The sequence below is a fragment of the Fulvia fulva genome, chromosome 2 (genome assembly GCF_020509005.1).
Source record: "Fulvia fulva chromosome 2, complete sequence".
In the NCBI taxonomy this organism is placed as follows: domain Eukaryota; kingdom Fungi; phylum Ascomycota; class Dothideomycetes; order Mycosphaerellales; family Mycosphaerellaceae; genus Fulvia; species Fulvia fulva.
In genome coordinates this window covers 264259-278338 of record NC_063013.1, presented here as the reverse complement: position 1 = coordinate 278338, position 14080 = coordinate 264259, and the positions used below count along the sequence as shown (strand labels likewise).

Genomic DNA, 14080 nt, shown 5'->3' with positions numbered 1-14080 from the left:
TGGCGAACGGAGACGACGATGACGTCTGGTCTATACCACGAGACAGAATGCCCAAAACTGCTAGGAACATCAACCCTGCGATTGGTGCTGTACGATCTTAGCATGCCTTTCGTGGGCAGCCGATCGCCGAAAGCACGTTGTTGTTCGTGGGGCTACGCCATAGCGCCAGGCACTATTTTGAAGATGGGTTGGGGTTTGGGGGGTACTTGAGGGTCGGACGCCGTGGATTGGACTTGCTACGATGAAAGATTACGCCCGGAACCTACGACACAGATGCCACTCAGCCCGAACGAAAGTACAGGATTCGCTGCCACCATGGTGGATGAACCTGAATCCTACTTCCCGTCCAAGGACTACTGGCCGACAAGCAAACCGGCGCCCAATTTGAAGGAAAAGCCAGAACCACTCCTCCCAACACCAGAATCCTCCCACGGCGCTGCATCTTACAACGCTACGCTGTGCAACAATACGCTCCAGGAAGCCACCATTTCGGAGCAACTCAGCTCGCAGTGCTCATGTCCCGCCTCTGACCTCTGTATTTGCGAAACGATAGGACTCCTCCTCGGCTCCTCGAAGCTTCTCCATGTAGCGGCGGAATGGCATCCAAGCGCGTTCGAGGGACTATCGGCGTATCTTGTGGATGCGAAGACGACGCCTTCCTTCTTGAGTCTTTCTGCCGGTCTTTCGAAGCTTGAGGATGTGCTGCATATGATCTTGGCAGTAATCTCACAGACGTCCGATCAGATCGCGGCGGCTCTAGTCTTGGCTCGATGGCGATTTCCGAATGCGCCATCGGAGTCTGACGATGGTATCTGTGCTACGATCCGGAGGCGGCTGGAGGGGCTAGATGTAGTGTCGGTTGATAGCTTACCCCCCATACAGCATGATGTGCATATGTTGCTTGCCTGGTATGATTTCTCGGGGGAGCAGTTTCAGGCGAAGTTGGAGGCGTTGAGGGTGAGTGGATCATGAGAACTTTGTGTTTCTGGGGAGAAGGGACTGACTGTGGTAGACTACTAAGCAGCAGAATCCAAACATGTGTCTGCTGCTTGAGGCAAACAAGCAACTAGCACAATACTCGGTCAAGGCCTCGAGCCATGGTCGAGCAGAGATGGTTCAAGATTTGCGGTCTAAGGTTGATGAGCTTGCTAAGCAGGTGAGGCTGAAGGACACTCGAATTGCACGCTGAGTCTACAAGCATGTGGTTGGGTTTGACGACAAAAAGAGATTGGCTACAGTAGAGAGGCGACATCGATGCTCGCCTGTCGAGCGGATCGATCCTGCATACAGCAGCTGCAGTAGTAGGGATCGGTTACATGCCGCCAAGCAGCCACTGTTGCACAACGCAAGGACTGCCAAGGACTCCACCCGACCTACAACAAGGACCTCTGCCGCAACGATGGTTCCTGGTTCCTCGTCTGCTGAATCACTGTTCGCATCTGGCTCGTTGCTACCTGACCTTCACCATCCTGTATCTGGCGCCATGTTCTGGCAAAACTGGTACACGTGCCTCCTGGCCTTCTACGCAGGAACGACATATGCCGCATGCCCAAGTGGTGCATCAGCGCAGAACAGCAGTATCCGCGGCTTCGAGTACCAATACCCATGGCCAATCCACTATCATGAGGTCGTATCGCAGCAACAGCAGTTATGCCAGGCTTACATGGATGTCGCACCGCCTACCCAATACCATAACGACACGCCGACAAGCACAAAGACTGCCGTGCTTCTCCATGGCAAGAACTTCTGTGGCGTAACATGGGAAGTCACCGCGAGGGAGCTCCTGGCACAAGGATACCGTGTCATTCTTCCGGACCAAATTGGCTTCTGCAAAATTTCGAAGCCGGATTGGTATCAGTTCTCACTACAACAACTGGCCGCCAACACGAAGGATATTCTGGATCATCTCAACGTGACCGGCGGCGTGACAGTAATAGGCCACAGTATGGGCGGCATGCTCGCGGCCAGATTCACTCTAATGTACCCTGCCCTCGTCTCGCAGCTCGTCTTGGTCAACCTTCTGGGCCTGGAAGACTGGAAAGCCAAAGGCGTGCCCTACAGATCCATCGACGCCATCTATGCAACAGAACTGGCCACGAACTATACCTCGCTACGCACATACCAACAGCGGACATACTACTCCGGAACGTGGCAGCCCGCGTATGATGTGTGGGTCAACATGCTCCTACAGGTATACCAAGGAACGCGACGACTTACGTTCGCATTCAGCCAAGCTCTTACGACGGATATGGTCATGACCCAGCCGATTGTGTATGAGCTGCCGCTGCTGGGAGGGACGAGGACGTTGCTTCTTATTGGCTTGACGGATAACACGGCGATTGGGTCAGCGTGGTCGCCACCAGAGGTGCCAGCGCAACTGGGACATTACGATGTCCTGGGCAAAGCAGCGAAGAACTCAATCGGGGAGAACTGCACGTTGATCGAGTTCGATGATCTCGGCCATGCACCGCAGATCCAAGCACCGGAGAGATTTCACGAGGCACTTCTGGGCTGGCTTGGGTAATCGAACGCGGCAACATCGATTGACCCAAGAGCATGAAAAGAGAGAACGTTCTGACTCACTGGGTCCAATCAGGGAGGATGGGATCGAGCAAAAGAGAAGTTCTCTCACTCAAATGCGAACTGAGGTTACCATTACCATCTTACACAGCCAGACGATATGTCTGGAATATGAGAATGATGTTCTTACCACTAAACTATGAAGGACTCTCGTTGTTGAGTACACTTGATAGTTGTCGGTATATCAAGACTCATATGTGAGTCAAGAGCTCTGGGATGAGTGGCTCTGGACGAACCTTTGTTTCGATTGTCCTCACGATACAGGTATGACTGAGAGTGCTTTCCGTGGGTCAGCAGCGGCTGCTTTCAAGGAGAGCGCTTTGGGACACTGCTGCTGCTTCCCTCATATCATCGTCGCAGCCGCAGTATCTCGCCCATCTCTCGAACACTTCACACCCCAAGATCGCATCAGAGATGGCTCGACGATCCAAGGTGAGCCCTGATGAGACCATGTTCTCGCTCAGCACGCTCATCATGCTATATACAAGTTATGACTTCTGCTAATACTTCCGTCGCATAGAAACCACAAACCAACTCGAAGCGCACCGTCCCGGGCGCATCATACACCGATGCGCCAGATCCTCCCACCAACAACGACACCAACACAGCCATCGATGTACCTATCCCCAGCTCGTCGAACACCACCACACTCCCACCTCAACCCACTCCTTCCGCGCCCCTCTACACCACCACCTGACCCCCCATCTTCTTCTTCAAAGAATCCGAACTCCCCAACGGCTACCTCTGCCAATGGTACCGCTACACCTTCACCGACGGCACCACTGGCCTGACCTACAACTGCACGGAGCAATACATGATGCACCAAAAGGCGCTGCTCTTCAACGACACTGCTACCGCCGCGGAGATTATGCGCACCACCTCTCCGCGGAAGCAGAAGGCACTGGGCCGTGAGGTTGAGGGGTTTGATGAGAGGGTTTGGGTGGATACGTGTAGTGGTGTTGTGGAGAGGGGGAATTATTTGAAGTTCATGCAGGGGACGAATGCGAGTGGTATGAGGATGGGGGATTTGGGGGAGGTGGAGGGGCTCAAGGAGCAGCTGCTAAGTACTGGTACGTGACCATGCAGCCGTGGCTCAGACACTGATGTGGCCCTCGAGATATGCGATGCGCGACGCGCTAACGCCTCCACAGGTGAAAGAGAGCTAGTCGAAGCAAGCCCCTTCGATCGAGTATGGGGAATTGGCTTCAAAGCCAGGGAAGCAATGGGACATCCTAGGGCGCGATGGGGAATGAACTTGCTGGGGAAGGCGTTGATGGCCGTGAGAGCGAGGGTTGCTGCGGAAACAGCTGATACTGAGGGAACTGGAGCTGTTTGAACGTGTCCTAATTTGGAGCTGCGGTGGAGACGAATGAGTAGATATCCCTATGCCAACCGTCCACAAACGTCCATGGCTCACCAGTTTCTATCGTCGGCAGGGGTACCCAAGTGCTAACGCCGCTCTCAGAACACGTCTGCATCCTAGAATCAGTGTTTGACGTACTCCTCTGACCAGACAACTTACCATGCATCTCAATACTCCACCGGCCGCCTCTTCAAATAGCTCGCTCGCAAAGCCGCCAGCCTTGCATCCTCCGGGTTCTTCTCCTCCCACTCTCGCTTCGCACGATCTACCAAACCCTGCCTCACTGCCTCTTTCTTGTCCTTCTCAGCCTTCACGGCCTCCTCCCTCCGTGTCTTGCGCTCCTCCTTCGTGCCGAAGTTTTGCCTCCGCTTATTCCAACCATCGAAGTACCTGTCATTGTACTCTTCATTCCCGTCGCTTCTCCAGTGGAAGCCACCCCACCGCTTCACCACAAAGTCATCTTCGCTGCCCTCGCCACCCTCGCCGCCCTCATCGATACCATACTGCTCACGCTCATGCTCACGCCCACTCTGCTCCCCCAACCTCGCCCTCGCGACCCCCCCCCTCCTTCACCTTCCTCTCCCTCGCCGCCCTCTTCGCCCAACACCTCGGCACCACCCTCGGCGCCCCCGCCAAACTCCTCACAGGCGCCATAAACTCCTCCACAACCCTCTCAAAACACCTCCTCATCTCCATCCCCTTCACCCTCCTCTCCTCCCTCAACTCCCGCTCCCTAAGATCCCAGAGCTTCATACACTCCCTCACATCGCCTGCGAACGTCTTGTCGACAACGGCCAGGTCGCGCGTATCGCTGTTGGGCCGCGGGCATAGGAGGATCTGGTCGTCGTCGATGACGAGGGAGAGGATTGATTGGCGGAGCTCGGAGGGGAGGCGGAGGTAGGGGGGTGGTTTTTTATTGGTGTAGAGGGTGTTGTGCCATACTTCGGGGTGGGCGTCGAAGTGGGCGAGGATGCGGGCTAGGCGTTGGCAGAAGGTGCGTTTGTCGCGGCGTTTGGTGCTGAGGCGGGCGCGGAGGGTGGGTGGGTAGTGCATACTGTGCTAGTCGATGGGGCGGTGTTGATGTTGTGGTGATGGTCAGTGAGGGAGGTGGCGAATGCGAAGCTGAAGCTGAAGCTGGGGAGGTAGACTGGAAAGCGATGTCGAACTTTAATTTGGTAAGCAGAATTGAAGCACAACACAACTAACCAAATGATGGTAAAACTAAGTCTCACCGTCCGCCTCTTGCCCTTCTGACAGTCCCGCCAGACTACCAATCGACCAATGTCTTCTTGTGATGCGGAGCACTTGACCACTCCCGGGAAGAGCTCCATTGCACATCGCGTCCTGCCGCCTAGCGACTTCTTCTAGTCCCCAACAGTGGTGCGGAGATCAGCAACCTCCTTTGCCAGCTTCTCAATATCCTGTGTCCCGACTTCGGGGCCGTTGGCTCGTTATGCTTTGCGTCGTCTGTGGCCCTGTGCAAATCAGCAGCCTTGAACCATACAACACCGCGTCCTTTCGATGTTCCAAGCTACACCGCAGCACTCCAGTAACGCCAAGCAGAAATCACATCGTGGAAGCGCCATAAGCGGCAACAATATTTCATCGCCTCGTCTCATTCATAAATCATAACCTCATCTCTGCATATCTGTCCCTTAAATGTCGTCAATATTACCTCCCTCCCAAACTCCCAAGTCCAAACCCATCAAATCTCCTCTCTGCTCCACCCTCTCTCCTCTCATCCCAATCCCCACCTCACTAACACTCAACGCCTATGACTCCCCTCCCCCACCCCATACCCATCATCATAACTATCAAAACTACTCCTCCTCCTACTCGCCTGCGGCCTCCCACTCACCGGCGGCGACCTGACCCTCCTCCTACTCAAACTCCTCACCCTGTCCTTCAAACTACTAACAAAACTCTGACTCCTCCCCCTCGCCCTTCTATCCCGCTCCCTCACCTCCTCCCGACTTCCATCCCGCCCAGTCCGCCTCACATCATCCATACTCCGCCCCGGCACCGGATACGCCACTTCGCCATACTTATTCGTCTTCGCGGAAGGATCGTCCGAAGGGCGTCGGTTTCCGTAGAGTTTACGGTTTTGGCGCTTTTCGTGTTGTTTTTCGAGGGTGTTGGCAGCGATGGCGCCGACGACGAGGCCGCCGAGGGTTCCGAGGACGTTGTCGGTTACTTCGTGCGCTATCCAGGCTCCGCCAGCGCCGCCTGCCAACTTCGCGGCAAGACCGCGTTCGCCTTCTGAGCTGCCGAAGACGTCGCGGCCGCCCTTTTTGGGGTCGGAGGGGCGGCCTAGGGCTTTCTCGCGGAGACTATCTTCATCTCTTCGTCTGCGTCTTTCGCGTTCGCGACTGCGTTCCCTTTGGCGTTCGCGTTCTTCGAAGTAGCGACGTTCGCGCTCACGTTCGTTGCGCTCGAATTCGCGTTCGCGTTGTTCGCGCACGAGGTCGCCTTCGTAGGCTTGTCGTTCGCTGTAGGCTGTGGGTGGAGGTTGTGGAGGTTGGTATGTGTAGGCTTCTTCTACGCCCCGGCGCCATTCTGCTTCTGCTTTTTCGTCGTCGTAGGGCGTTAGGGCGCTTGCTGGGTCGGCGTGGGTCGGTGCTGGGTTACTTGGATCGCTGCTGTAGGCGCGGTCGAAGTATTCCGTTGGTGCTGGGCGGTGTTGTGGTGGGCGTGGGTCTGGTGGTGCTGCGCCGTAGTTGGGGTAGTCTGGGAAGTGTTCTGATTGTTGTCGAGGCTGGTCGTATGGGCTGTATTGATCTTCGTATGCTGCTGTGGGTGGTGGTTCGAAGTATGCCTGGTCCTGGTGCTGTGATCGTTGACGGTCTGGTCGGCCTCGATCGTTCCGATCATCGTAGCCATTTGGGGAGTATGGTTGATTGTAGCCTTGTCTCGCAGGTGGACTGCCCCTCGATGGGTAGTAATCTGGTCGCGACATTCTGCTGTGGTATGTAATGCGGGTGGTTCCTGCTTCGAAACCTACGTCGCAAGAGTACTGTCACGAGTCACGACAGCACGACAGTCCCCTACTGACCAAGCCACAAAAGAATGAATTCCGTGTAGCACACCTACTCTGCGCCTCGTTCGCTACATGACGTCGCTGGGTGTGTGCCGCCAAAGCAGGAGGTTGCAAACCCACGATAATAGGATCAGCGCGGCTGTTTCGCTTGATTGGGCATCGCAGCCATGGCGGAGTTTCGCTGCGTCATCAGAGGCGTGGGCAGACGACCACGTTGCAGTGCATTGCATTGCTGCATCTGAAGAGACTGTCTCCGGTATTAAGTTGAAAGAACGCGTCGGTGTGAGGATAGAACGATGAGAGGGAAAGGAAGAGGTGAAGTGCTGCGCTATGCTCACCATCGCACGGCTGCGTCCCGGATGCTCCCATGGAACCTTCATGTCCGCGGATGCCATGGATCAACAACCGCCAATCATATCGTCATGATCGAATCTACGTGTCAACAGGTTCATCTGGTTGTGCAGGCTTCTACTACAAGTCGAAGGGAAGTCAGGCGCCATGCATAGCATGTCGAAACCAGGCCGCTGCGATCGCGACTCAGCATCAATGCGAGGCTTCCAGGAACATGCCTATAACGCTATGCAGGACGGCTCGTGCTGGCGAATCATCAAATGCTCGCACATGTTGTCTTCGATTGCTTCTCACACATCATCGTTGTTCCGAGTCTTGCGGCCCGTCTCACACTGCCGTAGCCACAGGACCTATCGCTTTGCGCGACCCCGTCGAAGCAGCGTGCGAACAGCAGCATGATCTGGTCGAGAAGTTTTCGAGGAGGGTGCAAGAAGTCCTCGGCTAGGTCAGCCTCCAGTGGACCACTCACTCTGCGTTGTTCTTCGACAATCCATTGCGCAGTCCCGCCTTTGATACATCGATCCCCGCTCAGCTTGGCACCCTCTCTCGTTTTCGTCTTCCGCGACCATGGCCGCGAAGATCCACAGCAAGATCCTGCCATCGAACCGTTGAGGCTTCAGCAGATACATGTAAGTGTAGAGGCATGAGCTGGGTAGGTTGTAGTAATGTTTGCGATCGCATATCTCTCCCCTGAAGTAGTCGTGGAAAGCCTTTCGGGGCACTCGCTCTTCATCAGCGTCGGCGTCAGCGTCAATGTCAGAGTTGCGATTCAGTTGCTGTTGCAAGTCTGCTGCCTTACGCACATCAATCTCAACACGCCTTCGCCATGGCCTCCACGCCTCCTTCGCGTCCTCAAGTCATGGCTCGCATTGCAATCCTCACAGTTCATGCCGCAAGATACGAAGTCACACGACTCGAAGTGTACATGACGACCGCCGTGACCTCCCCGTACATCGACCTTGATTCGACGTATCTTACCCACAGTATAATTGCTCACGTATGCAACCCAATGACGGAAATTTTCCCGTTGAAGGCCTTGAAACTGAACTGGATCTGGGCTATGGTTGGGCGCATGGGCATGACCTCTTGACCTATCAAACGGCAGACGTGTAGGAGTATGAGGGCGCCGTCTACTCTTTTTGATATACACGTGACTCCGTCGGCTGTTCCGTACATCCTGAACCGTAGTCCGTCCACCTCGTAGGCGGCTCAATAGATTCGGACGCGTAGTGCGCGCAGTAGGCGCATGAGGGAGGCCTCTGGGGGGGGTGGTTCACTCTGTAGGAACGTGCGACGGCCTGGGAGGTGAATCATCGTTGGCGCTTGGAAAATCTCTCTTCTAGAATCACATGTCGGACTTGAAAACATTACGGTGCAAACATGTAGCAATACAGAGACATCCATGCATAAGCAGCATAACAGGCTAACAGGCTAACAGCCAATTCTACTGTCTCCTTCCTCAGACTAGAGCACTTTTGGGCGGCATGGTCTGAGCCTGAGCGCATTGCCGCCTTCTCTCTCAATGTGCTCTTTCCTTCTCTTTCACGTCCTCAAGATGTCGTCCTTCCATTTGGCCCACTCTTCCACTGTACCATGTGTCGTATCTCCCCGATACTGAATCACCGTATCGTCGCTACCAAGGCTTTCGTAGCAAGTTTCTCCGTCAACACGGCGAAACAGCCACCAACACCATCGCCAAGGAAATTGCCAGTGCCTGCAAAACTCACCATGAAACTCCTCGTGGCCTCGTCGTACTCCTCGCCTCTGAAGTCTTCCGACAGAGAAAAGAAGCAGTTGGTCCGGCCTACTCCGACGATCCCGCCGATGAAGAACATCACCTCGACCCAGAAAGCATAGTACGTTAGAAATGGAGCCCACAACTGTATCACGCCGACGATGCAGAGGAGCGTCTGCAGTGCTGTCCAGATCCAAACACCCCTGCTGGGCCGAATGCCGGCAAGTGTGGCGAATAGAAAGTTGCCAACGCCAGATGCCAGGACTGGGGCGGAAGTCAGCTTGCTAACATGATCAGATCGCATGGGAAAGAAACACTTACAGATCAGCTCAAACTGGAGATCACCCTTGGGCGCATCCTTGAAGCGTTTCAACTTCTGCAAACTAGGTGCGACTCCCATGGTAGCCAGATTCGCTGCTACGCATATCAGCAGGAACGCCAGCAGATACTGCGGCAACACCATCTTGAACAATAAATCCATCCGTGATCGTTGCTGAACGGCCGGGCGAGTCGTCGTGTCCTGCGTGTCGGATTCTGTGCTTGGTGGTGTGGAATCGCCATCGCTTTCAGTCGATTTCGACTCCTCGCCGTCTTTCGATCCGGCCTTGCGAGCAGCGGTCCGAGACGCCTCTGCAGCATCTATATATTTCTGCTCCATCAGTAACCACCAAACCACCATAATCAGCGGACCTGTCGGCATGTACACAAGCAATACCCTTCTCCATGCGGATTGGCCGAAAGCAGCGAGGAGGCCGATCAACGAACCCGGGCCAACGATTACAGCAAGACCACTGCCAGCACTCAATGCCAAAGGGGCTTCTTGAGGGAAGAAAGCCTGGAGAGCGATGATGCTGGCGACGCCGAAAGCATGCATGAATCCACTAATCATCGTACCGATTACCGGTCCAGCTTCGTTGACTTTCTTTGCAGTGCTCATCGGTTCCGGTAGGGCGCAGAACAGATAAGACAGCACTGTTGCGACTGCGCATATTATCATGCTGGTTCTGTAGGTGAAACGTCGCATCAGGAATGGGGTGCACAAAGATGTTGCCGCTGCGACGACGGAGTTGCAGATTTCGAAGACGCCGGTCATGCCGTCGAACATGGAGCTGGACGCTGACGCTGTCACTGTCGCTGGCAAGCCGATCTAGTCTTTTCGTCAGCGAGGCTTTTGCGATCTTGCATGCACAAGACTTACCAGAAGTCCCATGAAGAAGAAAGCCCATGCTGCTTTCGTGCACCGAAGTCCCTTTCGACGTTCGTCTTTCTTAACACTCTCGCCGCCTTTCTCGACGGTATCTGTAGTCTTTCCACTCGTGGTCTCAGAGACGGCTTCCTTGGTGGGTGACTCCATGGTGGGTGACTCCTTGGTAGGTGACTCCATGTTGATGATGTTAACGATTTCAAGTCACCATACTCGAGTAGATATAGGAAAAGATTGCTGCAGAATCTGAGGACTTACGTTGGGGGCACGGTGGCCACGAAAAGAATTACAAGCTCTTCCCATCTGCTTACCATATCCATAGCGTTGGGATAACACGTCTACTAAAGCGTGTTGCTTGAAGGCGTGGATGTTTGACGACTATGACCCGATGCCATGGTTGCGCCCCGAAAGCTTATTAATTTATGTTCAACATCGGGCCTTGAAAGGGCGAGAGCGAAGGTGAGTACTACGGTCGGAATGTGACTGGAGGAGCATGGCTTTGGAGAGCGCTCGACATTACTGCGCTTCATGCTACCAGACTAAAGAAAACAGAAAAAAAGGTACGGCGACAACAACGAACCCAGGGTATCTTCCCAAACTCCCAAAAGCACAACCCGCAACACGCACCAAAAAACAAAAACGCTTCAATCATACAGATCATCATCATCATCGACAGGGTGCCCCCCCCAGCACCCTCGCCTTCCTCTTCCTCCCCATCTTCTTCCTCCCTCGCCAGCCTGGCCGCCATCTCCTTCGCCGTCTCATCCCACGGCCGCGGCGAACTAGCCCTCCAACCCCGAAGATCGGAGTAAGGACAGCCGCGCACGACGGCCGCTCCACCAGAAACATCCACACCCCTCATATCGAGGCCACGTCGGTGACGCTCGACCGCGTCGCGTGGCCCGTTGGCCAAGTATGGCCGCCCGTTGTCGTCGAGGCGCACGGGAGGGGCTTCCTCGTCGTTGTTGCTGGCCGCGCGGGGCTTGGGAGCGGGCTGGCGGCGCTTTGGTGGGGTTGGTGGTGGTGGTGGTGGTGGTGGTGATGCCGCGCGCTTTGCGGCGAGGCGAGAAGAGAGGGGGCGGGTTGGTGGTGCGGTTGGTGGTGGGAGGGTGGTGGTGGGTGATGGCGGCGCGGCGGAGGGAAGGCCAGCTCCGAAGTAGGAGAAGGGCTGGGCGGCGGGCGCTGGTGCTGTGACTGGCAGGCGGACGGGGAGGGAGGGTGCTGGTGCTGTGCTCGGGGCGCTGAGACGGGCGATGCCCGCTTCAAGCATTACGCGCCTCAGGACGACGACGAGAGACGGCGGCGCTGGCTGGGCTGCTGGCGGGTTGATCGAGGCAGGGGTGGCGGCGGGAGGTGCTGCGATGCTCGGGGCGCTTGTTCCCGTGACTTGGGCAATTTGCTCTGCTGTCTGGTTTGTATTTCGGGCTTTCCTACGTAGTATTAGCATATCTTAGAGTACAGATGAAACAGCCAAATCTTACCACGCAGCAGCACCTGGTCCCTTGATACCCATTCTAGGGTCCGATCCATCTGGAGGAAGACCTTCGTACCATACGCCTTTACCGGTATGGTAGAAGTTACGAGTTGCGCAGTGGGCTAGGACGTAGGCTTTGTTGTACTTGGGTCCGGCGAGAGGGTTGGCCATCGTGTGTTGTGTAGTGGAGGTGTCGTCTGTTGTATGCGGTGGGCAGAAGAGTCGAGACGGGACTGAGTGTACTCAGAGGACAGGATGATAGCTGTGTGGCGTGTGGAAGAGAGGCGAAGAAGTCGAAGATGGAGAGAATGCACCGAAAAAGAGGGTTGCTTGCTGTATGTTGGTGTATACTATCTCTAGGAGCTGCCAGAAGAGTTCCCGTTTCCATGGTGGGATTTCCGCAGGAGAAGAGGCAGATGCTTGGCACGCTAGCGAGTTGGATGGGGTCGAGTGAATGTTGTAGTGTAGCTGGACGAAACTTGAAAGTGGACCATATGGTATTGAGATGGTCGATTGTAGGTTATAGTGTATGCTGTGACGATGAATAGAGCTGTGAGCATCGAAATGTTGGTTAATTATCGTACAAGACAGAGCCCGAATGCTGTGTATTGTAGAGAGTATAGTGAAGCAAGGATGAGCTGGGGGAGGAGCGATATGGGGTATCTATCGACAAACACGAGTCTCATTCACAGAATGCAAAGCATACAGCAAGCGGACTACAATATGATCGCCCACATTAGAAATACAACGCCCTACACAATAAGAATGAACCAGTAGCCAATGGAAGCAGCGAGGAGTGACGAAGAGAAAGCTGTATACAGACAATACCAACGTGAATAGCACACTACTTTATCGCAGCACCACGACTCCGAGCCTCGCCTAGCAGACGGTACTCGTGCATGTCAATCTCCCACATCAAAGCAACTTAGTCATACCGTAACGATGGCGAAATCGGAGATGCCGTACTCTTGGCACTACTTATCCGCTTGACATCTATACCCGTCGACGAAACGGCGCGTGCGAGAGAAATTCCAGATTTACTCTTCACCACTTCTTTCACATGCTGCCGAACGCCCGAACGCACAGACCAGACCCATCTCGCAGATTCGTAATCTCACATGCAAACACCCTCAACCGTTCGCTCCACATCTCCCAACCAACCTCTCCATCTCATCGCCTATCTACACCCCGACCATCCCCAAAGCAACACAACACACCACCACAACCACCATGTCCTCCCACAGCCACCCCCCTTCCGCACAACCGCCATCCTCCACAGCACAACCCTCTCCCTCTACTCCGTCTCCGGAATCTGCCTCGACACCTCCTCCCCCATAAACCTCATCAGCCCAACCCTCGTCGAAACCCTCTCCCTCCCCACCACCAGAATCCCCAACGCCGGCAAAATCTGGTGCGGCCGCTTGCTCCCGAAATATCTGCAATACATCACCGCGCTGACCTGCACGCTCGGCGGGCTTACGCAGGTAGTGTCGGTCTATGTTGATGGGAGTGTGCGGTTTTGTTTACATTTGGGGGTGCCGGGGCTTGAGGTTCGTCAGTCAGAAGTATCCCGCAGCAAGCTGGCCAGCGTGCGTGGTTCTTCTGGACAACCATGCTAACTGTCCATCCACCCACACAGGCCTTCCGCGTGCAAATGAATTTCTCGCCCAACCCCTACAGTCCCCGCGTAACAGTCTCGCCGCCTCGAAGACTGCAATCACAGTGCGTGCTTGTGGCCGACGGTCCTGAGAGCGAGGCGACGATCATACGACTGGAGGGCCGCAAGGAGATTGGACGAGCCATGGCGCTGGGTGCGGCCAGTGTGGGACAGGATGGGAAGCAGAGGAGGCCTCGGGGTGGACGACGGAGGGGGAAGGAGGATGCTGGTATGGCGGTTGGGGAGATGGAGGTGTCGTTGGGGGAGGAGCTTGCTGAGGGATTTGAGCCTGGTTGGGTGAGGGAGGGAATGGAGGAAGATGGAGAGGTGAGTGGCGGAGGTAGGAAGGGCGGCGGAGCGGGGCAGACGGGACGGCGAGCAGAGCATGAGGCAGAGCAGGGGGCAGAGCAAGGGGTAGAGGAAGAGGAAGAGGAAGAGGAAGTGGTGTTCAAAGGTTGTGGCAGTATGGCCTTGGTCGCTTGGCAAACATGAGCTGGGAGCTAAATCCCAGGCAAATACTCATCCAATCGCAAGACGGAATGACAGGTAGAAAAGAGAAGCAAAGAGGTCGCTAGGGTGCAAGGACTTGAGAAGAGAAAGAGCCAGGGAAAAAAGCGAGAAAAGGTCGCATCGAGGAACGGCGGCAGCAACGGTGACATTGCCTCGTAAGGCCGAGGGG

General features: G+C 55.3%; 8 protein-coding genes across 8 annotated transcripts; 4 read left to right on the top strand and 4 right to left on the bottom strand.

Annotated features, from left to right (window-relative positions):
- Nucleotides 1-273: 273 nt before the first annotated feature.
- Nucleotides 274-1189, top strand: CLAFUR5_02412 (uncharacterized protein; the record flags this gene model as incomplete). The annotated part of the gene is made up of 2 exons (XM_047901560.1): nucleotides 274-957; nucleotides 1028-1189. 2 exons carry the CDS (start codon nucleotides 274-276, stop codon nucleotides 1187-1189), a joined length of 846 nt encoding a protein of 281 aa, XP_047757903.1.
- Nucleotides 1190-1399: 210 nt separating this feature from the next.
- On the top strand, nucleotides 1400-2524 carry CLAFUR5_02411 (4,5:9,10-diseco-3-hydroxy-5,9,17-trioxoandrosta-1(10),2-diene-4-oate hydrolase; the record flags this gene model as incomplete). The annotated part of the gene is made up of 1 exon (XM_047901559.1): nucleotides 1400-2524. The coding sequence occupies one exon, from the start codon at nucleotides 1400-1402 to the stop codon at nucleotides 2522-2524; it is 1125 nt and encodes a 374-aa protein (XP_047757904.1).
- An 870-nt stretch (nucleotides 2525-3394) lies between these two features.
- CLAFUR5_02410 (N-glycosidase) lies at nucleotides 3395-3916 on the top strand (the record flags this gene model as incomplete). Its single annotated transcript, XM_047901558.1, has 2 exons — nucleotides 3395-3650; nucleotides 3732-3916. The coding sequence occupies 2 exons, from the start codon at nucleotides 3395-3397 to the stop codon at nucleotides 3914-3916; spliced, it is 441 nt and encodes a 146-aa protein (XP_047757905.1).
- Nucleotides 3917-4110: 194 nt separating this feature from the next.
- On the bottom strand, nucleotides 4111-4996 carry CLAFUR5_02409 (uncharacterized protein; the record flags this gene model as incomplete). Its single annotated transcript, XM_047901557.1, has 2 exons — nucleotides 4111-4510; nucleotides 4707-4996. 2 exons carry the CDS (start codon nucleotides 4994-4996, stop codon nucleotides 4111-4113), a joined length of 690 nt encoding a protein of 229 aa, XP_047758762.1.
- A 712-nt stretch (nucleotides 4997-5708) lies between these two features.
- Nucleotides 5709-6899, bottom strand: CLAFUR5_02408 (uncharacterized protein; the record flags this gene model as incomplete). The annotated part of the gene is made up of 1 exon (XM_047901556.1): nucleotides 5709-6899. The coding sequence occupies one exon, from the start codon at nucleotides 6897-6899 to the stop codon at nucleotides 5709-5711; it is 1191 nt and encodes a 396-aa protein (XP_047758761.1).
- Nucleotides 6900-8950: 2051 nt separating this feature from the next.
- Nucleotides 8951-10450, bottom strand: CLAFUR5_02407 (uncharacterized protein; the record flags this gene model as incomplete). The annotated part of the gene is made up of 3 exons (XM_047901555.1): nucleotides 8951-9330; nucleotides 9388-10213; nucleotides 10265-10450. 3 exons carry the CDS (start codon nucleotides 10448-10450, stop codon nucleotides 8951-8953), a joined length of 1392 nt encoding a protein of 463 aa, XP_047758756.1.
- Nucleotides 10451-10796: 346 nt separating this feature from the next.
- On the bottom strand, nucleotides 10797-11915 carry CLAFUR5_02406 (uncharacterized protein; the record flags this gene model as incomplete). The annotated part of the gene is made up of 2 exons (XM_047901554.1): nucleotides 10797-11700; nucleotides 11752-11915. 2 exons carry the CDS (start codon nucleotides 11913-11915, stop codon nucleotides 10797-10799), a joined length of 1068 nt encoding a protein of 355 aa, XP_047758755.1.
- A 1441-nt stretch (nucleotides 11916-13356) lies between these two features.
- Nucleotides 13357-13893, top strand: CLAFUR5_02405 (uncharacterized protein; the record flags this gene model as incomplete). Its single annotated transcript, XM_047901553.1, has 1 exon — nucleotides 13357-13893. One exon carries the CDS (start codon nucleotides 13357-13359, stop codon nucleotides 13891-13893), a length of 537 nt encoding a protein of 178 aa, XP_047758754.1.
- Between the last annotated feature and the right edge of the window lie 187 nt (nucleotides 13894-14080).